Source organism: Pagrus major, chromosome 1 (assembly GCF_040436345.1).
Source record: "Pagrus major chromosome 1, Pma_NU_1.0".
Taxonomy (NCBI): Eukaryota; Metazoa; Chordata; class Actinopteri; order Spariformes; family Sparidae; genus Pagrus; species Pagrus major.
The window spans coordinates 26,583,885-26,610,304 of NC_133215.1; the positions used below are offsets into that span (position 1 = coordinate 26,583,885).

The 26,420-nt window shown below is 41.2% G+C and overlaps 3 protein-coding genes across 6 annotated transcripts; all 3 read right to left on the reverse strand.

Moving 5' to 3' along the window:
* Positions 1-1,039: 1,039 nt before the first annotated feature.
* LOC141001952 (afadin- and alpha-actinin-binding protein B) lies at positions 1,040-4,764 on the reverse strand. Of its 3 annotated transcripts, none has more exons than XM_073473126.1 (13): positions 4,619-4,764; positions 4,401-4,452; positions 4,176-4,279; positions 4,044-4,112; positions 3,834-3,957; positions 3,622-3,700; positions 3,424-3,544; positions 2,746-2,899; positions 2,489-2,592; positions 2,237-2,398; positions 1,868-1,982; positions 1,616-1,778; positions 1,040-1,214 (listed from the first exon to the last, which is right to left on the reverse strand). In XM_073473126.1, exons 2-13 carry the CDS (start codon positions 4,450-4,452, stop codon positions 1,106-1,108), a joined length of 1,356 nt encoding a protein of 451 aa, XP_073329227.1. In that variant the 5' UTR covers positions 4,619-4,764; the 3' UTR covers positions 1,040-1,105. The 3 variants fall into 3 exon arrangements, with proteins under 3 accessions (XP_073329227.1, XP_073329234.1, XP_073329220.1); XM_073473133.1 differs by lacking the exon at positions 4,619-4,764 and adding an exon at positions 4,579-4,585 and having other exon boundaries at positions 4,044-4,106; XM_073473119.1 differs by lacking the exon at positions 4,619-4,764 and adding an exon at positions 4,579-4,585.
* A 723-nt stretch (positions 4,765-5,487) lies between these two features.
* Positions 5,488-9,191, reverse strand: LOC141001304 (guanine nucleotide-binding protein G(I)/G(S)/G(O) subunit gamma-10). 2 transcript variants are annotated; one of them, XM_073472344.1, is made up of 3 exons: positions 9,002-9,191; positions 8,337-8,463; positions 5,488-6,478 (listed from the first exon to the last, which is right to left on the reverse strand). In XM_073472344.1, exons 1-2 carry the CDS (start codon positions 9,089-9,091, stop codon positions 8,338-8,340), a joined length of 216 nt encoding a protein of 71 aa, XP_073328445.1. In that variant the 5' UTR covers positions 9,092-9,191; the 3' UTR covers positions 5,488-6,478; position 8,337. The 2 variants fall into 2 exon arrangements, with proteins under 2 accessions (XP_073328445.1, XP_073328437.1); XM_073472336.1 differs by having other exon boundaries at positions 5,488-6,481.
* Positions 9,192-9,947: 756 nt separating this feature from the next.
* Positions 9,948-25,976, reverse strand: LOC140999429 (scavenger receptor cysteine-rich type 1 protein M130-like). The gene is made up of 16 exons (XM_073469842.1): positions 25,970-25,976; positions 25,096-25,884; positions 24,497-24,970; positions 23,925-24,245; positions 22,223-22,540; positions 21,064-21,468; positions 20,457-20,771; positions 18,751-19,155; positions 17,654-17,995; positions 17,046-17,360; positions 15,844-16,055; positions 15,597-15,748; positions 12,376-12,618; positions 12,101-12,260; positions 10,168-10,212; positions 9,948-9,983 (listed from the first exon to the last, which is right to left on the reverse strand). The coding sequence occupies exons 1-16, from the start codon at positions 25,974-25,976 to the stop codon at positions 9,948-9,950; spliced, it is 4,539 nt and encodes a 1,512-aa protein (XP_073325943.1).
* Positions 25,977-26,420: the final 444 nt, after the last annotated feature.

The window sequence follows — 26,420 nt, forward strand, 5'->3', positions numbered from 1 at the left end:
TCATAAAAGCATGAAACTTGGTACAACTGTACAGTTTGGGACCCTGAACATTTTCAGATATGGAGCCATTGCAAAAATGTCATGTGGCAACCATGGCAGCCATTTTACTTTCTGCCATATGTGAATTATGTATTTTGCATCATATTTCCTGAACCAAACATGATAACACAGAGAAGAAGAATAACAGATCCCATATATTACATCATAAATTGCTCTGGTGAAGAGGTAATGGTGAATTCTGTTAAACTGTGAGAAGGAAACTACCTTGCAGACCACCTTGCAATGGGAACACACCGGGCACGATGCTCATTAACATGTTGACCCACGAATACTACAGTAATCATAGGTCAGACCACACCCATCTTCCAATTCGACCTTCATTTGATTTCAACTACACACCTGTAAAGTTTCATGACAGTTGAAAAAAGTACTCAAAATAGCTTCTGTCACTGGTTCCCATCACAATAGGTGTCCAGGACCACATTTTGCCATGATGACACACACACACACACACACACACACACACACACAGTGAAAACATAACCAGCCACGCTGTCATGTAATCACAGTATCTGAGAACCTTGGGCAGACTTTCTAATATGTTAATATGTTGTGTAGACCTTTTTGTGAGTTTACCCTGACAATACAGTGACTAAACATTTAATATGAACTTGGCAACTTAGCAGAAAGCAACTACAAACAACTTTAATTTTCTGTTGATTCTGGCTTCTGTGGAATATTTGAGCACCCCCTCCTCATGTCATTAAGATCATGATCTTGCTAGAACCTATTAATATTGTTGGTACCGTTTTTAGTTTTTAAACACAGCTGTTTGCAGAATGCAACATCAAAAGGCACAATGACCTTTTGTTTGAAGTCGAGCGCACCCGATGTAAGACCTAAGTGACTTAATGATGATATAAAGGAGAGCAGCTCAGAAATAAACGCAGGTGGACTAATTGAAGACGGTCCAGGCTACCACTATAAGAGAACTCGTTTTTTTGCCAGGTGGGATTAAAATGGAAACATAACAGTCATGTAAAAATATATTCAGTCTTTATTGATCATCTTAAAAAAGTAGAAATAAGGCACAATACATTTTTCATCACCACCTATCATCAAAATTGTAGTCTAAGTGTTGAGTCCTCGGCGAGTGCACCATCCCATCTGCTAGGCTGTCCCATGTTCCTGACAGATGATCAACCTCACTGACTCTGAAGGAAACAAGAGCAATGAGAGATGGCAAAGGAATAGCTGTGGTAATGGGAAGAATAGAAAATCCAAATAAGCTTCAAACAGAAAATATTGCTGAAGTGCAACTGGAGCTTTTTATACATGGAACCAGACTTAAATGCACTGTGTGAAACTCCCATGCTTAGTGCTGCAGACATTTTACAGTATCATTTAGGCCAAACTAGAGCAAAAAGAAATCTATGTATACATGCTGTAATACATGTTGTATTTTGTTTATTCTACACCACACAACACCAGATTTTACTCATCCAAAGCACTGCCATTGCAGTGAATGCTTTGGAGTAATTTATGAACACAGGTAAAGCTTTAGTTTCATTGTTTCTTTGTCTATTAGTTGCTATGACAGCAGGACCTGACTAACCTGCAGTTGTATGACAGATTGAGGGCAGAGTAGAGCTCTGGAGTGCTGGGGGTTTGAACTCTTCTCTGATGTAATGCAGAAACAGCAGCTGCCCCCGAGTGGGTGGAGGATGGAGTAATGGGAAGACAGCCTGAAATGCTCGTGGGGCCCAAACCTGAGAAATCTGGAGCCACGCACATATAAAAGTATTTCACCACATTACAACCGTCAGTTTTCCATTGCTGCACCATTTTAAGTTAGCTGCATACTCACTGAGAGCAGAGCTCTCTCTCCTGTTGTTTCTTGGTGCTCCTTTACTACACAGAGGTGAGTCACACAGGTACTGCTGCTTCAGCAGGGAGGCCTTCTGTTGCTCAAAATCACGGCGCTGTACACACAGGAAAATATTTACAGAGTTACAAGCAGCTTTTTAAGCCAGCATGCAAAGCTCTTTTTGTATGAGGAAACTACTGTAAATGCATCTTTGGACAAGATGCTCTCTGACAGTCAATACAGTTTTCCCCTTCACAACCAGCATACTTTATTCTTTTTTAAACAGTAGGGACCAGCAGCCTAGCACAAAACGATCCAAGCAGTGATCATATCCCATGAAAACAACCGTCTAACTTATTCTCTTCCCACCTCATGACTTAGTCGGATGGCAGCGTCAGTGAAGCACTGCCTCTCCCTTTCAAAAGTCTGCCTCTGATGATCGAACTCTGCCCAGCGCACCTGAAGACGTTCCCACTCTTCCAAAAAGTAAGAATCAGCCAGTTCAGAGGGGACAGGTGAAGCAACGCTGTCCTGCACACAAGGAGAGTATTTTGAAGTCGAACACTAGAAAAAAAGTTGTAAAAGTGTGCATGTGTATGCGTGATAGTTCATAGGTCATACCTGCAGCAGCTGCTGTTGTACTCTGACAAGCTGCTGACTTTCCTTCAGGTCAGTTTCTAGTCGAGCCAGGAGCTTGTCATGGTCGGTACCAACACCAGTGTGGCCTGTAAAGTCAAGAAAGACCATGTTGTAGTCCTGAGGACAGCATTTCTCAATCATAATATAAAGACGGCTAAAGGGATACATCTGGAAAGAGTCCTTCTTGTGTAAACACATCAAGGCATCAGTTTAAAGATTTGCTGATCTCAGGTCTTTACCTTCAGACAGGAAGTCATCCAATCTCCTCTGAACCTGCCTCCAACTCTGAACCACACCTCCTGTGACATGGTCACCGAGCGCCACCTCAGCTTGATCTAGCCTTTTGTCTGCAGTTTGGACCTCATCCTGAACATCCACCACATCCGACAGGGTCTTTAAAAAAAGATTACACTAATTTTGTTATCTTGGATTAAACATAACTTCTAGATTCAGAGTTTTCTTTCTTGACTTTGGAAACAGCACTTGAGAAAAACAATGTCAACACAAGGTCTTTTTAGAAGCTGTTCTGGAGCTTTTGATAGCTTTACACGATCTTCCTCAGCAGGTGGAAGGTTTACCAGTTCCCAGCTTTCAAGCTCTTGAACTGCTCCTAAATGGACCTTGTTTTGGACAAACTCCGCTTTAAATGCACCGTATGTAATTTCTGCCGCAATGGATCTGTCAATCAAAACAAAAGATGTAACTGGCATGGGATCATGTGAGGATTTTTATTCATGTTACATTTAGTCACGTTCACAGACTTCCTTCCTCACCCTCTGACTTTCTCCCGGAAGTTATAGCAACAGGCCACCAGTAAGTTCATTTCCTGTTTGATGAATGTCTCTTGGGCCCAGTGACCAATGCTAGTTATTGCCCTGCAGCAGCCTTAAATTAAACACCTCTTTTGTTTTACTCACATGCTCCATGTCGACTCTGAGTGCATGAAGCAGTGTGGTGAGGCTGTGGCGCAGCTTCATCGCCTCTCTGAGCTCTGCTTCTCTGCGCTCCAGCATCAGACGTAGCGTTGCCTCCTCTCGTCTACAAGTGAAGAGTGAACAGGGGTTAGAAAGAGGCAGAGAACACTCAGAAAGCATTTAAAATAGCAACCAACGTACTTTGCAGCAGGCCTGAATGATTTGATCGGCTGTTCCCTTTTGCCACGACCTCCTTGCGGAAAGTTCAACACCTCTATGGCTGGATAGAAAAATGCAAGATGGTAAACGAAGAGTGATTTCAGTTTCATATCTGTTATATAGCTATGCATGCAAATTGCTGCGTGTGAAATATTCTGTGTATTTCATCTTTGACACCACAGAGTGAGTCTCACAGGGTCCTTTCTCTCGGTGTCTGTCAGCCAGTTGTGACAGTCGCTCCTTCAGTCTGTTGCTGTGCTGCTCTCGACGCCTCAGCTCTGCCTCCTGCTGGTTACCACGCAGCTGCAGATGAGTGCACTGGCGAGAGGGAACAGATGACTGAAGAGGGGGAATAAAAGGTAAAAAAGGTATTCAGACAGTTAAATCCTCTTACAGTAACTTACTTTGACCCGTTCACATCTCAGCATGTCCTGCAGCCTGGCCACGTGCTCATCCATCTCTTTCAGCTGCTCCTACAAGATAGAGCTTTAGTTTTACAAGCACTCGTCTATATCATTCACTTGATTTTCACCCACCCTCAGTGGGTCTCTTGGCTCTCTGTGCTCCTCCCTGTCAGCCCACCAGGAGGCGCTGTGAGAGAGCTCATCCAGAGGGCTGGGATCCCTCAGCAGAAGGGAGTCTGAAATTGGCAAGAGGAGCAGGGAGAAAGGGGGTGAATGAAAGACAGAAACCTGGTGGTAAGTGGTCTCAAGTTTTATAGCTCCTGTATCTATATTTAAGATGACAGGTGACGGCGTTACCTGAGCTCTCCAGGCGTCTTCCAAGTTTCCTCTGACCAAGCCTGGAAGCCATCTTGGTGCCATATTCACACCATAGCAAAACAGGGACATTTTACACACATGCAACAAGATAGTGACACTATTTACAGACATTTCTTGGACAATGTGTCCTTTGAGTATTTTTAATGACAAACATCACCATAGTAACAAAGGATCAGTTCACATCTCCAGTACCTTACCTGAGCAGTAATACTTCCTCAAACAGATGCTGCCTCTTTTATTTCCAGGTGATGGCACTTCTGCTAATTAACACTGACAATGGGCTGGAGGATGGAAGCTTCCGTATTTAAAAGATCCAGCAAACCTGATTCTTAACTAAACTTGTGCACAGGTTTGGTGGTATTAACTTGTTTTTATGTAAGGTGTTTTATGTAGGTGTTTCCCAAATTCAAAGAAATACCCATGATGGGTGGAGCAAGCTTGATAGTCCCTGAGACACCCAGACAAACTTGCTCAGCCAGTTTAGGTTCAGCTCAGCATTGTTGAAGCCCAAACTTTACATCTGCATGTGGTATGATATTTTGCTTACATTTGTAGTTTTTTTTCCTTACAAATATATTATGAATATCAATAAATCAGTCTTTGAGATCTTCCCAGACTGTCTGTACATAAAAACAACATCACTGAAGCTGCTACACTGTGATTCATGTGAATTTGCAATGAGTTTACAGTGCTACCTGTCTGGTATTATCCTGTGCATTTATGACAGTGTGGCCAGATGTCCACCATAGTCATTGTTTGATCAAGTACATTTAGTCCAGCAGCTGCTCACTGGCAAACAAAACAACAACCGTGTTCACTTTATCCGGCTCTCTATATACAAACAATACTCTTGGAGATGTTGGCATTTGCACATCCTTCTGTCTGCTTTCACTCTGACGTTGGAAAGCCTTACACTGACATCAAAGAGGCTGCGACCTCTCTTTAATATCTTTTCTGATCTGTTCATGTCTTGATAGGAACAATAAATTGCAGGCTTATAAGTAAGGAAATCTCCAAAACAAAAAAGATACAGAAATTCATGAGATTCAAAAATCACACACAGCAGTTCGTCGGTGTCCGAAAAAGTAATTTAATTTCTAAAAGGTTGCCCACAGTGGCAGAGTTAAGAAAGATACAGGCCAACAGTAGTAAAAGTTTTGGTTGATTGGAATACGATTCCAGTGTGGAAAACAATTAATGCAGTAAGTCACCGCAGCATGATTCATTACATACAAACAACATTTGGAAGTTTTAAACAGATAAATGAACATTTGCTGTTTGGCAATTTGTATATATTTTTTTTCAAAGTGAGGCATATTTGCCACCAGGTTGCACAACCCAAATAGTGTAAGGCTTGATGTGTTGTTTTTTAAATTAAAGACAGGAACGTATACGCTGATAAAAGCAACCTCAACAGGCTGTTAAATATATACAGAAAAAAGACAGGATGAAAGGTTAATATAAAATCACATGCCCTGCACTGATAGGGTTAAATTCTGTACCATGTTGTACCTCAGATTAGTAGTAACACCTTTACCATTGCCACTAATACATGTTTAAGACACATCAGTTTAGCTCAGTAACAGTATGTCTGTTGGCCACAATATGAAATACAGTGTATATAACACAATTCTTGAACAGCACCTGTTTTAAATTAATGTTTGATTGTTTCACACAAAACACAAGAGGAAGTTGCACTTTCAGTAGCCAATCACATGGGCTGAAGTTCACTGACTGGAGACAGACACCATTAGGTCAGTAAATTTAGACCGGGCATGTTAAAGTACAGGGTAAACCAACAACGGCTTAATTATTAGTCAAGTTAGTGTCAAAAACAACTTTTTTACCATGTTCTGTAGAGTTTGGCCCTGCTTTAATGTAACAGATGGGAGTTATGATACCATTAGTTTTGGCAAACAAGTGGGAAAGTTCCCTCCCCGAACTCATCAGTCCCATGTTGCATCATCCCATGAGGAGCTGCTGGCTCGGTTCACGACGACATCAAGAAGTGAAGATAGACTTTGACGGATAAATTCAGAAATCCCCAACCTGCATTTCTGCTGTAGACAGAAAAACACATAACTGTTTAACACTTACATGGATAACTTATTACAAATAACTGCTACAGGCATTCTCCAAAGCAGACATTTTAATATGTCAGTAGGAAAATGACAGGTGTAAATAATTTTTAAAAAAATTAACATTGGCTGAATTCCATTTAGCTACTTCAGTTTCAGGGTCCTGATACGGTTCATACTGACAACAGAGACATCGTTATTGTTATTAGTAACACCAGTGAATTTCTTCTATGACAAGTTCTATTGGTGACTTCAAATAAAAGGTATATAAAACATTCGCTTCCAGTGGTAAAGCAAATTTGCATCTTTACTTCATGTAGAGTTCATCTTTGGTGAGCTTTCCCAGCAAAGTTGCAGCCACAACCAATAGCATGGAAATCCGAGCTATTGGTTGTGGCCTCTCAAACAGACTTCAAACCAGCCAACTGATTTCCATGTGCATCCCATCCTGCACTGCTACATTCAACCCCAGGAGGTGATGGCCCTATAGCTCCAAGCACCTTTAACCTCAAGTGCACGGTCACACGTGCACGAAATTGGAGAAGCCATGTGTGCAAATTTGCTTCTTCGCTTTGTGTGGATTTAAACTTTGGTGAACTTTGATACAAATTTTGCCTTGGCTGGTTATGTTCTTTTCCCCCTGGATACGCAAATGTGTGTTTTCAGCGCTTCTCTAATTTCACGCATGTGTGACCATACCCCAGCAGAGGTCTAATCAGCCAGAGTAGCTGAAAACACCTAAGTGAATGTGTAACACCTTTACTGGCTTTACAACAGGTGCACTTCCACAAAGTACTCTACAAGTAATGCATGGTCTAAACAAAGTATTCAAGAAAAAGACTGCTTATTCCTTTATATTTCACCAAAGGACGACGATCAATTACATACGCTGGCTTGCCTGGTATGGTATTAATGTTACTGGGAACTAAACTTTGTAAGATTTCCAGCAACTTATCTGTGGAATATCCTGAGTAACCGGGTCATGATTTCTGGAAAGAGACATTGTTGGGGAGTTTTTCAAATGTATTTTTTTGGTGCTTTGAGCACCACAAGCTGAGTGCCATCTGGTCTATTATATTGGAGAGATGTCAAACATCTCTATAATTGATATCTCCAAAACTCTGCAACTCACACCAAAACAATGTAGGTGGATAAATAGGGGAAAAATATGTTTGTTTTTGGGGTGAACTTTCGCTTTAAACAATTGGTCAAGCATCAAAAAATAGTTGCCATTGAATTCCTGTTGATCGACTATAAGTACAAAGCACAGTAGAGCACAGAAAAACAAAATAACCAGCAGCTTTAACTAGCGACAGAAATGGAGCTGAACGAATAATTTAATCAATCGTTTCATTGTGAGAAAAACGAACTGCAATCATTTTGATAATTTAAGGTTTACATAATTTTTCAAGAAAAAAAAGCCAAACTTGCTTGTTCCAGGTTCTATAATGTCAAGATTTTGCATTTTTATAATAATTAAATTTTTTTTATTTGCCAAGTTGGACGTAACAAGATGTTAGCACAGTAAACTGTGATGGCCATTTTCTGTCTTTTCTGTCATTTTAAAGAGAAAACAATCGTTTAATCAGAAAATAATTGTCATCCATGATGACAATAAACATTAGTTGCATTTGAAACTTGTATGTAGGTGACTTCAAAACCAATCTTGAGTTCAATAAAGTCATGTCATGTGAAGTATTAGACATTTTAACCAACTTCCCTATGGCTCCTCTGTAGCATTGAATGTGAAGGTGTAATTAATTTATTCCCTAGAGTAATTACTGTCTCAGCTTAACTCCCCTGCTGAAGCCTCAATGAAGGGAAAGAGAAGGCCTACCTCAGAACAGGGAGCAGGATTTGGGGGGTCTGAAGGGATTATCGCTGGAGGGGACGCCGACCAGGAGGGGGTCCTTGGAGGCATTTTGCAGACAGAAGTTTCTCAGCTCAGCAGCAGCCTGGGACACCTGCAGAGCCAGACATATGATGGTGGCGTGTGTGGAGAGGAGAAACATAAACAGCCCATCACATGTAGCCTCAGTATTTGTAAAGCTCCAGCTGGCCTGCTGTCAAACTCTTACTCTACCCATTCTCTCACTGACGCACACTGTCGAAACCGCCACTAGTTTGCATAACATTTGCAAGCAACGGTGCAATACACGACGGGTGTGTCTACTATGTGACTTAACGACAGATACTCTTCAGCTGTTTCCTCTCGATAGACTTTAACAAACGTGTCACTTCTTTCGACACTTCGGGGTGGTTGCGCTTTTCTTACACATAGCTCCGTCTGACAGCTGTTAAAACACGGAAGAGGCTCGTTGACTTGTAGCAGAGGTTTAGTCAGCCACAAACCAGTTTATGTGTGACTTCTGGAGACCACTTTGTTGAGCCTCTGATGTAAGAGTCCAGTATGTGTCATTTCTGCAACAGTTTGTCTCCGCCATTCAGCAGCAGGTCGGCTCAGTCTTCCGTGTTTGTGTGTCAGTGTTGAGGGGTTCGTACCTTGATCCTCCGGATACTGGCCTCTAACCGGAGCTGCTTGACGGTCCTCTGGGCGATTATTAAGTTGTTGCTGGCATTGTTGTTGGACATGACGACGTCTTTCGGCGGAGAAAAGTTGAGAGCTACTTAATATAAGCGGCCACGACTTGGCGGAAATTAACCCCAACTGCTCTAAACCCTGAACCCGACTGGGAAACATTGGTCACTCTTCGCCCCTCCCCCTCTGCGCCAGCAAGCCATTCTATTGGGCTGTAGGCCTGTCAATCAAAAAGTGGAGCGAATCCCCCGCCCCCTGCAAACACTGGCCATTATTATGAGTTTCCTCGAGAGCAGAGCAGGAGGGTGTACTATGACCTTCAGGTGGAGGGTGGACAGCTACAACACAGTGGTTAATCACCACTTGATTGAACTTACATCAGTTTGTTACTATTTTAAATGAAACATGCTTATATGTGAGGGCCAGGGGGTGTCATTGCACTCAGATGCAATGTAGTGTTGGCAGTACGAGTGCAGTTACACCACTGAAATATTACTTAATTACAAGTAAAACTGCTGGTATTAAAATAATACTTATTATTGTGCATAAAGTGCACAAGTTTAGATTATTACTTAATAATACAAAGTAGTCCTCTCAAACGCTACTCAGAGAATTAGTGACTTCTTAACAGTTGATGTTGCATTGCAATGCATTGTCAATATCAGGCATTCAATCAAAGGGGTTTCTGTTTCTCCAAATCTTCAGTCGAAATTACTCCCGATGCCTGCTCTGTTCTGATCAGTGGTCATGGTCACCTCTCCAAACCTGGACCTGCGGCGCAGTTTCATTTTTATTGTCTGTATGTCAGGGTTTTCAGTCATTTGTGATCAGATAGCCTAATTGGCTACAAAAATGCAGATGAAAGGTTTAGATATTGATTCAAATTGTGCTGAGTACTCAATTTTGATTTTAAAAGTAACTAAGTAGATTATAGAGTGCAATGTACTAGTAAAATTACAGACTTGAAAAAGGTACAAGCACCCAAAAACATGACTTGATTACAGTAATTTGAGTGGCTATAATTTGTTTCTTCCACCCCTGAATGTTGGAGGTAGTCGTACCCATCAGACCAGCAAGCAAGTGAAACCAAGGGTGGACAGTACCACACAATCTGGTTTGAATCTGATACCAGGGCCAGGAGTAGCAACATCAATACCAACACTGATACTTTGTACTACTTATAAAGGTTTTGCACGATGATGGTTATAGCTGGTCAAATGCACACAACAGCAGCAGGGGGGCAGCTAGTGCAGGTTACATGACAAGCACTAAGAGTGTACGTGTGCACAAAAACATGATCGTGGATCCAGTTTTTCAAAATTTTGTTTTTGAATATTTTGACAGTGTTTGCCCAATAAAAAGAAAAAGAGGGACATGGCACTTCTTAGCAATCTGATATAAGAAAAAAACAACAAATAGATGGAGGCCACATTTCAGGTTTCAAGTAATTAACAAGCAAAGTAAAGGAAATATAACCAGAGGAACTATCTTATATTAGGAAGAACAAGAGCCTGACCGATAAATTGTTTTGGTTGATATTGGCCTCTTTCAGGTATATCTGTGAATATGTTGTCAAATATGTGCTTATATGAAAACCTTTTATTTATTTCTTTTTTGAAGAGATTAGAATGCAGATAATTGCTTCAGTGCGCTGATGTCAGTTTGGATGAGAACGTTTTATTGTTAAACTGTAAAATATCCTGCCTCCAAGTATTTGATTGCCTCATTTGTTGGATCATTGCAAAAAATACGTGTATTTTAGCCGATATATCTCAATATCTAAATGTTTTACATTTTAATATTAGCAAATTTGTATGCACATGTAACAAAACAAAGGCATCCCAGGTTAAAAAAAGTCCATTGTTTAGGGTGGAGGATGTCTAAACCAATGTATGTCACAAAGGGTCTCCAGATACTAAAGTAAACATAATCATTTAAGTGTGTTAGATAGTCAAGGGACTTATGTTTGACTATAACTCAACTGTGGCAGCCAGCCAGGCATGGTTTCATGTCTGTAATCCCCCCCCCCCCAAAAAAAAAAAAAAAAAAGGTTTTCTTACACAAAAGGACAGGGTTGGAAAAAGGATTCTTCTGTGCTGAATCTGACACAACAATTCGTAAGGATAACGGATTCAGTCCAACATTAATACCCAAGTGTGGGACCTCATGCCAAAGATAGTTAGTTACATTTCACTCTGAAGCACAAATATCAACCTCATGGTGGTGCCAGAGGTCAGCACCTCACCAAGTAATGAGGACACCATGGATAGCTATGAGAAATATAATTGCAATTCATCGAATAGTAAAATACATTGGAGTCTAGACCAAAGTCATGTTTCATGGTTGCTAATCACTGCAGGTTCCACCGTCAAGGTCCTTGTTTTTTAGTTTTAGTTTTTTTAAACTGATTTTAAACCACATGCACACACGTCAGTTGCACAGTTCAAACTATAATGTGGAAAACCTTTCATTGGATCAAAAGAATAATCCGTACTATCATTTAGGAAATTGATTTTTGATGCATTGTAAACAAATGCAAAAAGTTTGTATGTGTCACATGTAACATATATACATCATGATTGTGCTAGCAATAAACACAAGACAAGAAACAAGAAAAAACAAGAAAAGTATTGGTACCTTCACTTTTATTAGTTTCTTTTCCATTGTTGTTCAGTAGCATATCCATTTTAAGGGCATCAGAATTAAGGAAACATTTCAAAACAAAATAATATGACAATATGAAATGTGATTGTATCATTAATGTATGTTCTCAGCCCGCTGAGGTGATTTCCCTTAAGAGAAAGAAAGAGAATAAACATGGTTAGTAAATCCACGCAGTTCACTGCGTTGGACATCAGCCTGGAGACCACATTGTAATTCATACTCACAAATGATTGGTCCAACGGTGAGGGGCTTCAGAACTTCCGAGCTGGTAACAGAGCGATACGTCCTACTTGTGCAATGCTACATGGTGGGGAAAAAAATTAAGAGAAACCATCAGAAACCCAGTTTTTAAGTGGCATTGAAAAAATGCTATTGTTGAAGTGAAATGTGTGACTTACTGGAACACAGTCAGAGCTCCTTGTGTTACACAGACTGATGCTGCAATGAAGGAAAACGTTTCTGTATTGCTCCTGAGGCAGGAACAACAAGGTAGTGAAATATGCCCAGAGGGACGAGCCATTCTCAGTCACTGACACCTGTTGACGGTCAGTGGGACACCTGGCAGAGAGGAAGGAGACGGTCAGCAGGGCCAGTGCACATCACTACAATCACCTTTTTCCCATTTCCATTGTACTCAAGAAATCATCTGCTGAGGCTCAAGAGGGACACTTACTTGTTCTGGATGAGATAATGGCGCGTGTGACCATCAGGGTTTAACGAGGGAGTGGCATAGCAGTCCTCCAGAACAATTGCAAAACCTACATCTAGCAACGCCACATAGACGCCTATGTACAACGGTGAGCCCACTGGCAGGGAGACCAGGCCGGGTGGATAATGGTCATTGTGGTCAGAGTTGGTGAACAGGTACATGAAGCTTTGGGCTTTGGCACCCGAGCCAGAAAGTCCATCTGCCGGCCTGTCAAGAAAATATGATTTCTTGTTATGGTAACCAGGTCTTTTTTTACAAGGCCAGTTGTTCAAAGGTAATCTGATTGGATTTTGGTTATCAGATTGGATCAAATCTTGAAAATGGGTTGTTCAAAAGGGAAAGAAGGAATCTGAAATCAGATTAGATCACGGAATCCAATCCTAGTTTTAATCTGGATCAAACCTTCAGTTTGTGTTGTTCAAAACGTTTCAGTAGGATTTGGATAACTTTGATCCAAAAAAACAGGATTGTCCTGATCCCAACAGGGGTAGGATTTCAAGGTGGATTTCAGGAAGAAAATGAAGTAAAACTTTAAAATTGGTCAAATAATACATTTGTATCATTTAGTGTATATACTTTTATTTATATTTTGCACTTGACTTGTTTAACCGTTACAGCGATAAAGTAGATAAAGTAGACATAGGCTACCAATTAAGCCTTTCAGTATAGTAAAGTAAAAATAAAATAAAAATAAAAATGATCTTGTCCCCATGAAACAACCCCCAAACAGATTTCAATAACAAACAAAAATAATATATTCAATTTTTCTGTCATTCATCACTGTATATTAATTTCAAAGAAACAATCATCAGAGATGAACCTGTCAAAAATAATTTCTAACAATTCCCAACATCCCTTACTACACGTCCAGTCAGTCCCTCATTCTGACAGAATGCCAGAGGTTGGTCTGGTTCTTCAACAGGCTCAGGTGCATCATAAACATCATCACAGAGAGGGACATTGCGCCTGGTAGCGATGTTGTGCAGGACAATACACGCAAGAATTATGTTGCATGCTCCCTGGGGTTCCACTCGCAAGTAGTTAAGGCATGCAAAGCGTCTCTTCAGAACTCCATTTAAACGCTCAATTGCACATCTTGTTTTGCAATGAGCAGTGTTGAAGCGTGCCTGCGCAGGTGTGGTTGCTGCAAGAAAAGGAGTCATCAGCCATGGTAGGAGTGGATAGGCACTGTTTCCTAATATTATGCCATCCGGTCGGTTGGTTTGGAGCTCTCTGTATAAAGCACTCTCTCTCAGGATACGTACATCATGAACAGACCCAGGCCACTTCATGACACAGTTTGTGATGATGAGGTCAGTGTCGCCCACAAGTTGGATGTTGATGCTGCGCCTCCCCTTTCGGTTTCGGTTGTAATCCCAATCCCTCTCATGAGGTGCTTGGATATGCACATGAGTGCAGTCAATAACCCCAATAGTATTGGGCATGTTCCCCAAAAGGGCAATCTGGTCAGCCTTTGGAAGTGAAACAAACTGATTGACCAGGCTGGCCAATGCAATTGACACAGCTTTCACTACATCACTCACAGTTGATTTGTCCACGCCTATATTGTCAACAACAACTTGGTAGAAAGTCCCAGATGCATAGAAGCACAGACCAATGAGGACCTGTTCTTCCACGGACAGACTGTGACTCCTTTGGGTTCTCCGTTGAAGTTTTGGCCTGACAAGGTCTGCAATGTACTATTATACTAATATCAGCATTCCCAAAGCGAAAGCGAGCATACAGTTCTTCAGTGGTGTATTGCTCCAGTGGTTTTGCACGCTCAACATACACCCTTTGATGGTATCCTCTTCAACCAAAATGGTGGTAGCGATGGACAATACCTGCCATGTCAGTGCCTCTCTCTAAGTTCTCTGAGAAAGGCTGAATATAAGATGGCTGTCAAATACCCACCCACCCATTAGCTGACATGCTTTGGCTTGTGTTCAATTAAATCAGTCATGCCCAAGGCCTATGAATAATATGTTCACTACAACAGATGAGGTTGAACCATGGACTCAAAAGGACCTAATTTCTGCTGGAGGGTGTTAAGTGCCATTATGCCTTAATAGTAGGAAGCTCTGTTGCGGGTGGAATGGTGACTAACAAAAGGAAGAAAGACATTTGGGTGGAAATCACCCAGAATGTGAATGCAATGGGGTCTGGCCAGAAGAGGACCTTGGAGCAAGTGAAATTTAGATGGAAGAATCTGAGGGCCAGAGCAACAAAGGACCTTGCTGAAGCAAAAAACACCCAAACAGGCAACAAACCCTTTAAGAAAGGTGAATACACAGATGTGGTTCTGGACATTATTGGAGGTGAGAACAAAAGCTCTGCACGGGATTCAAGGTGTTGTAGGGGATGGTGAGCCTACGATTGTAGAGGAAAGTGAGCCAGTTCCTCCTAATGCAGAGGAAACATTTATTCTGGATCTCAGCCCTATTATTGAAGAACAACCTGAATCCTCAGGGGTAAAGCCAGCAGTCACAGGAGCTCAGAAAAGAGGCTTGAAGCGTCCTTTGCCAAATAATAATGATGATGCCTATGAATCACTTCTTAAACGAGAAACTGAAAGAGCAGAAGCACAGATACTCCTGGCAAAGGAACAAATCAAGCTGACCAAACTACAGCAAACCAAAGCGAAACTTCAGATCTGCCTCCTAAAAGCAGGGCTTGAAAATGCTGGTCTCTCCTCCTCAGATGAAGAAGAACCCTGAACATTCTTTATTTTGTTAGCTATTGGACATGACGATAGAGTGGTGTGAATATGGATCAAATCAATTATAGGAGTACCTATGGTTTGCATGTTTCACATTTTATTGTGTGTCATGCAGTGAGGGACTCAAACTGGTCTTGGCCTTGACTCTGTCTTGTCCTGTCTTGGTCTTAGTCTTGACTTGGTCTCAAACACTAAGTCTTGGTCTCGATACACTCTGGTCTAGGTCATGACTCGGTCTCGGTTTACGCGGTCTTAACTACAACACTGCTTAGAGCTGCCCACTCATGATCAGATCGCTCGGGACGCACATTGATTTCAGATCTGAGCAGCCTCAAAATCCTGCACAAGTGACTAAAACCAACACAATGTACTTGAACATTTTTTCCAGGAGCGCCTTGATTTTAAATTATACACACAGAAGCATCATTATCTTACAACTGGTCAAAGTCAATAAAAGGCAACTTACGCCAGGTATGGTCTGATAGCCACATTCAGGCTGCTGTCTGTGTCCAGGGGATATGCGCAGGAGAAGGGAACAGTCACAGGAATACTGAAGGATGCATTGTTTATTGGGTAGATAAATAAAATGTTGGAGTAGATGGCATGTGTGCTGTTGGTCTGAAAGACAGAGGATGAATAAATGATCAGTCAGTTGAATGATTTTCAGTTTGGGAGAAAGCAAAAAAAACATACAAAAGTATTTAAGTCTTTACCATCAGTGTGTTTCCACAGGAACCCGCTCTTGCATCCATTTCGTACCACACTACACCATCATGCACTCTGTACCGGGAGCAGTCGTGGGATGCCATGTTGCCAGAGAACGGATTGAAACCAAGGGAAGTCACACGAACTCTGTCCAGCCCTACACCTATCCTAAATTGGTCACAAACAAGCTGAGAAGGCAGACCCGGTGGAAGACCTGGGTCTAAAGACAAAGATACAAGGAGAGAGAAAGGAGATGAGATGGTAAATACTATATACCAGAAGAGTTCACCATCAGAACCTCCATAAACCATAAACAGTATGTAATTTTATCTATAAACAGTTGCGGTCAAAATTTTACATACACTTGTAAAGAACATGTATATCATGGCAGTGTTGAGATCCAATGATTTCTACAGCTCTCATTTTTCTGTGATGGGATGAGTGGAACACAAACTAATTTGTCACAAAAAACATTCATGAAGTTTGGTTCAATTATGAATTTATAATAGGTCTTCTAAAAATATGACCAAATCTGCTGGGTCAAAACTATACATACAGTAATTCTTATATTTGGTTAAGTGTCCCTCGGCCATTTTCACCTCAATTATGCACTTTTAATAGCCATCCTCAAGCTTCTGGCAGGCCTCTGGCTGAATTTTAAACCCCTCGTCTTGACAGAATCAGTAAAGGTCAACTAAATTTGTTAGCTTCCTGGCACGGACTTCTTTCTTCAGCAAAGTCCAAATGTTTTTGATGGGGTTCAAGTCAGGACTTTGGGAAGACCATTCAAAATCCCAATTCTAGCCTGATTGATCCATTCCTTGACCACTTCTGATGTGTGTTTGGGATCGTTGTCCCGTTGGAACACCTAACTGCACCCAAGACCCAATCTTCCTGCAGATGATTTTAGGTTTTCCTGAAGAATTTGGAGATAATCTTCCTTCTTCATTATTCCATTTACTTTCTTGAGAGCACCAGATCCACTGGCAGCAAAAAAGCCCCACAGCATAATACTACCACCACCATAAAACATTGAATGTGTTGTCTTTGTACTGCATTCAATTGATTATATGTCAAAAGGGACGAGCAAGTTATCACATTCTGTTTTATTCATGTTTTACACACTATACAAACCCTTTAGGAATCAGGGTTGTAGTTAAATGTGAGTAATAATATTTGGAGTGTACTTTAAAAATGTGTAAACATTTACCGTCACAGATGACACTGGCGTCTTCAACGTGAGCACAGTTGTGGACCCCAATTCCTGAATGCCTGCAGTCCGTTATGGATGGTTCGTTGCCATAACAAGTGAGATCGTCCAACCAGATGGGTCCAGTGCCCTGTCCGAAAGCTGCATTTGATAGTGCTGAACGAGCAGGACCACAGTCCAGCTGTCTACACACCACGTTGGCATCCCTCAGGTCCCAGTTATCGTCACACACTGTCCCCCACCGTCCATCATGGTAGAGCTCCACTCGGCCAGAGCAGCGGTTGGTAAAGTTGACCAGTCTCACTGGTGAACGAGCTAACAGAAAACATGCAACACAACACTGACGATATGAGACACAGATGACAGATGGACTTTATGAGGACAGTGACATCTTTGGAAAACTACACACAGCTTCCTCTGCATAAAAATCACTAATACTTTTTAAGGCTCTGTAGCCTGCAGATAATAAAGAGCGGGTAGTTTAAAGAGCGTATTTCATGTTTCTCCAGCAGGTTGTTACTGAAATCCTCTCAGCTAAATGTGACACCATAGACAGCATGTTACACAGTGAGACATCATTTCCTTTAGCTGTGAAAATTTGTATTTACCTTCACAGACAACACTAGCATCCTCTTGGTGACCACAGTTGTGAGATCCAAACCCTTGATGGCTGCACTGGGTGAGCTTTGATTCGCTGCCTGTGCACCTGACATCATCCAACCAGATGGGCCCTGAGCCCGGCCCGAAGGCTGCATATGATGGTGCTGATAGGACACGGCCACAGCCCAGCTGTCTACACACCACCTGAGCATCAACCACGCCCCATGAATCATCACACACCGTCCCCCACCGTCCACGGTGGAAGATTTCTACTCGACCAGCGCAGGAGCTGTTTCCATTGACCAGACGGACCTGCCCCTCAACTGCTGAGCTGTTGAATTCTGGTTGAGCTGAAAAAGAAAAATCTTGGTTAAGACCCAGCTACAGCCTGCACTGTCATCACTATTGATGAGGAAAAGCTTCTTTCTATAATATTGATATACAGTGAAGTACATTTACTTAAGTACTATACTTTGTACTTTAATTGTGTATTTCTGTTTTCCACTACTTTCTACTTTGACTCCACTATATTTTGGAGGCAAATGTTGAACTTTTTACTCCACTATATATATTTGTTACTTTGCAGATTGCACACTGCAGTAAAGCCAAAGCAGCACATTTTACAATTTGTTTATTTTGTCACCAATCAGATAAAAAACAAAACAAAACAACAACTACTGGATTAAGATAAAACTGATTCTGAATGTCAGAAAAATGCTGACCAATAGTCCACAGCATATACATAGAAAATGTAAATATATGTATAATTTACTTTTACTTGTACTTTTGATACTTAAGTTGATTTAATATCAGATACTTCAGGACTTTTACTCAAGTATTATTAACGGCGGTGACTTTCACTTTTACTAAATTCATACTGTAACACAATATCTTTACTTTACTCAAGTACGATTTTTGGTTCTTTTTACACTGTTGATGGAGCTGATTATGTTATTGTGAGACATAAAACTACATTTTTGTTCTTAACACAATCTTATCTTTTACAGGACATTTGACTAATTGCAATAAAAGCAATATCAATAGTGTCAATTTTTTTCTATAAAGATAAGTATTAAATAGTTCTATATTCCAGAAGTGTATTTACCTTCACAGACAACACCAGCATCCTCTTGGTGACCACAGTCATGAGATCCAAACCCTCGATGGCTGCACTGGTTGAGCCTTGATTCGCTGCCCGTGCAATTGACCTCATCCAACCAGATGGGCCCTGAGCCCGGCCCGAAGGCTGCATTTGATTGTGCTGACAGGACACTGCCACAGCCCTGCTGTCTACACACCACCTGAGCATCAGCCAGGCCCCATGAATCATCACACACCGTCCCCCACCGTCCACGGTGGAAGATCTCTACTCGACCAGCGCAGGAGCTGTTTCCATTGACCAGACGGACCTGCCCCTCAACTGCTGAGCTGTTGTCTGCAGGTGTTGTGGTAGTGAAGTCAGGTGTTGGAGGTGTGGGCGGGAAAACTGTGCTGTTGAATTCTGGTTGAGCTGAAAGAAAAAATCTTGGTTAAGTCCCAGCTACAGCCTGCACTGTCATCACTATTGATGAGGAAAAGCTTCTTTCTATAATATTGATATACAGTGAAGGACATTTACTTAAGTACTATACTTTGTGCTTTATTTGTGTATTTCTGTTTTCCACTACTTTCTACTTTAACTCCACTACATTTTGGAGGCAAATGTTGAACTTTTTACTCCACTAAATGTATTTGATTACTTCAGTTATTAGTTACTTTGCAGATTGCACACTGCAGCAAAGCCAAAGGAGCACATTTTGAAATTTGTTAATTTTATAGGCAATTGGATTAAAAAGAAAAAACTGATTCTGAAAATCAGAAAAATGTTGAACATTGGATCTGATAATTGGCCAGACCGATAATCAATTAACAGATAGTACACAGCCTATACATGCAAACATTTAATTATATGTATAATTTACTTTTATTTTTATTTTTGATACTTAATTACATTAATATCAGATACTTTAGGACTTTTACTCAAGTACTGTTTTCATGGAGCACTTTACTTTTAGTCAAGTATGACTTTTTGTCATTTTTACACTGTTGATGCAGCTGATTATGTTATTGTTGGATATAAAACTCCAACACAAACTTATCTTTGACTGGACGTTTAATTGCAATACAAAACAATATCGATTGTGTCTGATTGATATTGAGAGTTATTGATGAGGTCATTTTCCTACAACACCAATTCCAGCAAAGTTGGGACGCTGTGTAAAATGTAAATAAAAACAGATTGCAGTCATTTGCAAATGACCTGTGTTCACCGACAGTGGTTTTAAAAGGGTTCTTGAGTACATTTAATATTTTTTAAACAATCATGTGTCTCACAAAGTGGGGAACCTCGCACCGTCCTTCTCTGTGAATGACTGAGCCTTTCGAGGATGCTCCTGTCATACCCGATCATGATACTATCACCTGTTACCAATGAACCTGTTTACCTGTGGAATGTTCCAAACAGGTGTTATTGGAGGACTCCACAAATTTCACAGTCTTTTGCTGCTCCTGTCCCAACTTGTTTGAAACGTGTTGCTGATCACATTTAGAATAAGTATATTTATAAAAATCAATGAAGTTGATGAGGTAAAACATTGAATGTGGTTTCTTTGTACTGTATTCAATTGAGTATATGTCAAAAGGGACGAGCAAGTTATCACATTCTGTTTTATTCATGTTTTACACACTATACAAACCCTTTAGGAATCAGGGTTGTAGTTAAATGTGAGTAATAATATTTGGAGTGTACTTTAAAAATGTGTAAACATTTACCGTCACAGATGACACTGGCGTCTTCAACGTGAGCACAGTTGTGGACCCCAATTCCTGAATGCCTGCAGTCTGTTATGGATGGTTCGTTGCCATAACAAGTGAGATCGTCCAACCAGATGGGTCCAGTGCCCTGTCCGAAAGCTGCATTTGATAGTGCTGAACGAGCAGGACCACAGTCCAGCTGTCTACACACCACGTTGGCATCCCTCAGGTCCCAGTTATCGTCACACACTGTCCCCCAGCGTCCTTCATGGTAGAGCTCCACTCGGCCAGAGCAGCGGTTGGTAGAGTTGACCAGTCTCACTGGTGAACGAGCTAACAGAAAACATGCAACACAACACTGACGATATGAGACACAGATGACAGATGGACTTTATGAGGACAGTGACATCTTTGGAAAACTACACACAGCTTCCTCTGCGTAAAAATTACAAATACTTTTTAAGGCTCTGTAGCCTGCAGATAATAAAGAGCGGGTAGTTTAAAGAGCGTATTTCATGTTTCTCCAGCAGGTTGTTACTGAAATCCTCTCAGCTAAATGTGACACCATAGACAGCATGTTACACAGTGAGACATCATTTCTTTAGCTGTGAAAATTTGTATTTACCTTCACAGACAACACTAGCATCCTCTTGGTGACCACAGTTGTGAGATCCAAACCCTTGATGGCTGCACTGGGTGAGCTTTGATTCGCTGCCTGTGCACCTGACATCATCCAACCAGATGGGCCCTGAGCCCGGCCCGAAGGCTGCATATGATGGTGCTGATAGGACACGGCCACAGCCCAGCTGTCTACACACCACCTGAGCATCAACCACGCCCCATGAATCATCACACACCGTCCCCCACTGTCCACGGTGGAAGATCTCTACTCGACCAGCGCAGGAGCTGTTTCCATTGACCAGACGGACCTGCCCCTCAACTGCTGAGCTGTTGTCTGCAGGTGTTGTGGTAGTGAAGTCAGGTGTTGGAGGTGTGGGCGGGAAAACTGTGCTGTTGAATTCTGGTTGAGCTGAAAGAAAAAATCTTGGTTAAGTCCCAGCTACAGCCTGCACTGTCATCACTATTAATGAGATAAAGCTTCTTTCTATAATATTGATATACAGTGAAGTACATTTACTTAAGTACTATACTTTGTGCTTTATTTGTGTATTTCTGTTTTCCACTACTTTCTACTTTGACTCCACTACATTTTGGAGGCAAATGTTGAACTTTTTACTCCACTATATATATTTGTTACTTTGCAGATTGCACACTGCAGTAAAGCCAAAGCAGCACATTTTACAATTTGTTTATTTTGTCACCAATCAGATAAAAAACAAAACAAAACAACAACTACTGGATTAAGATAAAACTGAATCTGAATGTCAGAAAAATGCTGACCAATAGTCCACAGCATATACATAGAAAATGTAAATATATGTATAATTTACTTTTACTTGTACTTTTGATACTTAAGTTGATTTAATATCAGATACTTCAGGACTTTTACTCAAGTATTATTAACGGCGGTGACTTTCACTTTTACTAAATTCATACTGTAACACAATATCTTTACTTTACTCAAGTATGATTTTTGGTTCTTTTTACACTGTTGATGGAGCTGATTATGTTATTGTTAGACATAAAACTACATTTTTGTTCTTAACACAATCTTATCTTTTACAGGACATTTGACTAATTGCAATAAAAGCAATATCAATAGTATCAATTTTTTTCTATAAAGATAAGTATTAAATAGTTCTATATTCCAGAAGTGTATTTACCTTCACAGACAACACCAGCATCCTCTTGGTGACCACAGTCATGAGATCCAAACCCTCGATGGCTGCACTGGTTGAGCCTTGATTCGCTGCCCGTGCAATTGACCTCATCCAACCAGATGGGCCCTGAGCCCGGCCCGAAGGCTGCATTTGATTGTGCTGACAGGACACTGCCACAGCCCTGCTGTCTACACACCACCTGAGCATCAGCCAGGCCCCATGAATCATCACACACCGTCCCCCACCGTCCACGGTGGAAGATCTCTACTCGACCAGCGCAGGAGCTGTTTCCATTGACCAGACGGACCTGCCCCTCAACTGCTGAGCTGTTGTCTGCAGGTGTTGTGGTAGTGAAGTCAGGTGTTGGAGGTGTGGGCGGGAAAACTGTGCTGTTGAATTCTGGTTGAGCTGAAAGAAAAAATCTCGGTTAAGTCCCAGCTACAGCCTGCACTGTCATCACTATTGATGAGGAAAAGCTTCTTTCTATAATATTGATATACAGTGAAGTACATTTACTTAAGTACTATACTTTGTGCTTTATTTGTGTATTTCTGTTTTCCACTACTTTCTACTTTGACTCCACTACATTTTGGAGGCAAATGTTGTACTTTTTACTCCACTAAATGTATTTGATTACTTCAGTTATTAGTTACTTTGCAGATTGCACACTGCAGCAAAGCCAAAGGAGCACATTTTGAAATGTGTTAATTTCATAGGCAATTGGATTAAAAAGAAAAAACTGATTCTGAAAATCAGAAAAATGTTGAACATTGGATCTGATAATTGGCCAAACCGATAATCAATTAACAGATAGTACACAGCCTATACATGCAAACATTTAATTATATGTATAATTTACTTTTATTTTTATTTTTGATACTTAATTACATTAATATCAGATACTTTAGGACTTTTACTCAAGTACTGTTTTCATGGAGCACTTTACTTTTAGTCAAGTATGACTTTTTTGTCATTTTTACACTGTTGATGCAGCTGATTATGTTATTGTTGGATATAAAACTCCAACACAAACTTATCTTTGACTGGACGTTTAATTGCAATACAAAACAATATCGATTGTGTCTGATTGATATTGAGAGTTATTGATGAGGTCATTTTCCTACAACACCAATTCCAGCAAAGTTGGGACGCTGTGTAAAATGTAAATAAAAACAGATTGCAGTCATTTGCAAATGACCTGTGTTCACCGACAGTGGTTTTTAAAAGGGTTCTTGAGTACATTCTATATTTTTTAAACAATCATGTGTCTCACAAAGTGGGGAACCTCGCACCATCCCTCTCTGTGAATGACTGAGCCTTTCGAGGATGCTCCTGTCATACCCGATCATGATACTATCACCTGTTACCAATGAACCTGTTTACCTGTGGAATGTTCCAGACAGGTGTTATTGGAGGACTCCACAAATTTCACAGTCTTTTGCTGCTCCTGTCCCAACTTGTTTGAAACGTGTTGCTGATCACATTTAGAATAAGTATATTTATAAAAATCAATGAAGTTGATGAGGTAAAACATTGAATGTGTTGTATTTGTACTGTATTCAATTGAGTATATGTCAAAAGGGACGAGCAAGTTATCACATTCTGTTTTATTCATGTTTTACACACTATACAAACCCTTTAGGAATCAGGGTTGTAGTTAAATGTGAGTAATAATATTTGGAGTGTACTTTAAAAATGTGTAAACATTTACCGTCACAGATGACACTGGCGTCTTCAACGTGAGCACAGTTGTGGACCCCAATTCCTGAATGCCTGCAGTCTGTTATGGATGGTTCGTTGCCATAACAAGTGAGATCGTCCAACCAGATGGGTCCAGTGCCCTGTCCGAAAGCTGCATTTGATAGTGCTGAACGAGCAGGACCACAGTCCAGCTGTCTACACACCACGTTGGCATCCCTCAGGTCCCAGTTATCGTCACACACTGTCCCCCAGCGTCCTTCATGGTAGAGCTCCACTCGGCCAGAGCAGCGGTTGGTAGAGTTGACCAGTCTCACTGGTGAACGAGCTAACAGAGAACATGCAACACAACACTGATGATATGAGACACAGATGACAGATGGACTTTATGAGGACAGTGACATCTTTGGAAAACTACACACAGCTTCCTCTGCGTAAAAATCACAAATACTTTTTAAGGCTCTGTAGCCTGCAGATAATAAAGAGCGGGTAGTTTAAAGAGCGTATTTCATGTTTCTCCAGCAGGTTGTTACTGAAATCCTCTCAGCTAAATGTGACACCATAGACAACATGTTACACAGTGAGACATCATTTCCTTTAGCTGTGAAAATGTGTATTTACCTTCACAGACAACACTAGCATCCTCTTGGTGACCACAGTTGTGAGATCCAAACCCTCGATGGCTGCACTGGGTGAGCTTTGATTCGCTGCCTGTGCATCTGACATCATCCAACCAGATGGGCCCTGAGCCCGGCCCGAAGGCTGCATATGATGGTGCTGATAGGACACGGCCACAGCCCAGCTGTCTACACACCACCTGAGCATCAACCACGCCCCATGAATCATCACACACCGTCCCCCACTGTCCACGGTGGAAGATCTCTACTCGACCAGCGCAGGAGCTGTTTCCATTGACCAGACGGACCTGCCCCTCAACTGCTGAGCTGTTGTCTGCAGGTGTTAGGGTGGTCATGTTGACCTGATTACCAGCAGAGGTATGTGGTGTTGGATAGGGTGTGGTTGAAGACACTACAGTGTCTGTTCCATTCACCTCTGTTTAAAATGAAAAACAATCAGGTACAATAGTTTCTTCACTTGTTAAAACAGTTAAATGAATGGATTAGATATGAAAATTGAAGTTGATGTTGCAGTTAAACATGTTTCAAGAAGTGCAATACCTGCACAGTATGCATAGTCGCATGAGCCTGGATTCACAAGTTTGTAGACGTAGTAGTTTCCATAGCAGAGTTTTACATGGATGTTATTTATTCTGCCGTAGCAGCAGTTGCCCCTCCAGGAGCCACAGACACTGCGATCTACAATTTGACCTGTCTGTGTGGGATGAGGTGCCGTCATCCACAGAGGAGCATGGGTTCCACAGGAGTATTCATCCAAACACCTCTCTGGAATATGAGCACTGGTGTGCCCCATAAAAAGCCGATACCAGCCTTGCTTGTCAAAGTCTCTGTCACAGTGTGGGTCTCGAATCGATGTGTAATTTGTTGAACGCCAGTCATCATGCAGTCCAGTGTAGTGCTGACAGGGGTCAACACAGCGCATAGTCCCATTAAAACTGATGCAGTCCATGCCTGAGGGACAAGTAGAGTGTTGACAGCTGAAGAGGACAGAGTGGGAGGAGGGGTCTGATCTGCTGCTGGACGAAGACTCCAAGCATTCGAAGGAGCCTGGAGTGTTTCTGCAAACCTGAGGCGTTGCGCAGGGTGAGTCTGGGAGGGAGCACTCGTTAATGTCCACACAGCCCCTTTCTGTTGACCACTGATAACCTTGGCTGCAGCAAGGAGAGTCACTACAGAGCTTTATATTGTAGCAGGTGAGACCATTGCCTACAAAACCATTGTTACAGACACAAGAAAGGAGCTCGTGGTTGATGAAGGAGTCGCCTCTTTCTCGTGACTCCACGCAGACGGCGTCATCGTGACACGAATCACAACTGGTGACAAGTGTCCCTGTGAACAGGATAGAGGATAGTTTGATCAACGCTGTTGCTCATTATAAGTTTTAAGTGGTCTCCTATTACTGCACCTGTCTCACAGATCATTTTTAAAACTGCATGCAGTGAAGCATTGTTCAGGCTCACAGAACTTCAAATTCAAGTCTGGACCAAATATTTCAAACAAATATTTAAAATTTACATGATAATTAGTACGTTTAGTTAAGTTTTAAATTATATTCAAGACATAATTCAATGTAAGAATGACTTTGCTTCAATAAATCACTGGAATAGGATTATGCAACATTGACAATGTCGAATAACATGTTTTATCCTAAACCCACTCAGGCACTGAGGAAATGTAAGTCATTAAGTTCATATCTAAAAAGGTGTTATCTTTCTGATTAGAGGTAATTAGATTGATTTGACTGAAATGCATCCATATGGGGGGAAAAAAATGGAATGAATCTTTTTTCTTTCCACAAAAACAAAAATAGAGTTACACAGTAGATATGTTTCATGTTGTCTAGCCAAGATGACAAGAAGTCGGAC

Coding starts and splice junctions, on each gene's coding strand:
- LOC140999429 (XM_073469842.1), bottom strand. Junction 24,246..24,496: donor AAAGGAAATGATGTCTCACT/GTGTAACATGTT, acceptor GTTCTCTGTTAG/CTCGTTCACCAGTGAGACTG. Junction 19,156..20,456: donor CGCCAGTGTCATCTGTGACG/GTAAATGTTTAC, acceptor TTTTTCTTTCAG/CTCAACCAGAATTCAACAGC.
- LOC141001304 (XM_073472344.1), bottom strand. CDS start 9,091: ATGTCCAACAACAATGCCAGCAACAACTTAATAATCGCCCAGAGGACC. Junction 8,464..9,001: donor CCAGTATCCGGAGGATCAAG/GTACGAACCCCT, acceptor CTGGCTCTGCAG/GTGTCCCAGGCTGCTGCTGA.
- LOC141001952 (XM_073473119.1), bottom strand. Junction 4,280..4,400: donor AAGACGCCTGGAGAGCTCAG/GTAACGCCGTCA, acceptor TGCCAATTTCAG/ACTCCCTTCTGCTGAGGGAT. Junction 3,545..3,621: donor TCATTCAGGCCTGCTGCAAA/GTACGTTGGTTG, acceptor CTTCACTTGTAG/ACGAGAGGAGGCAACGCTAC.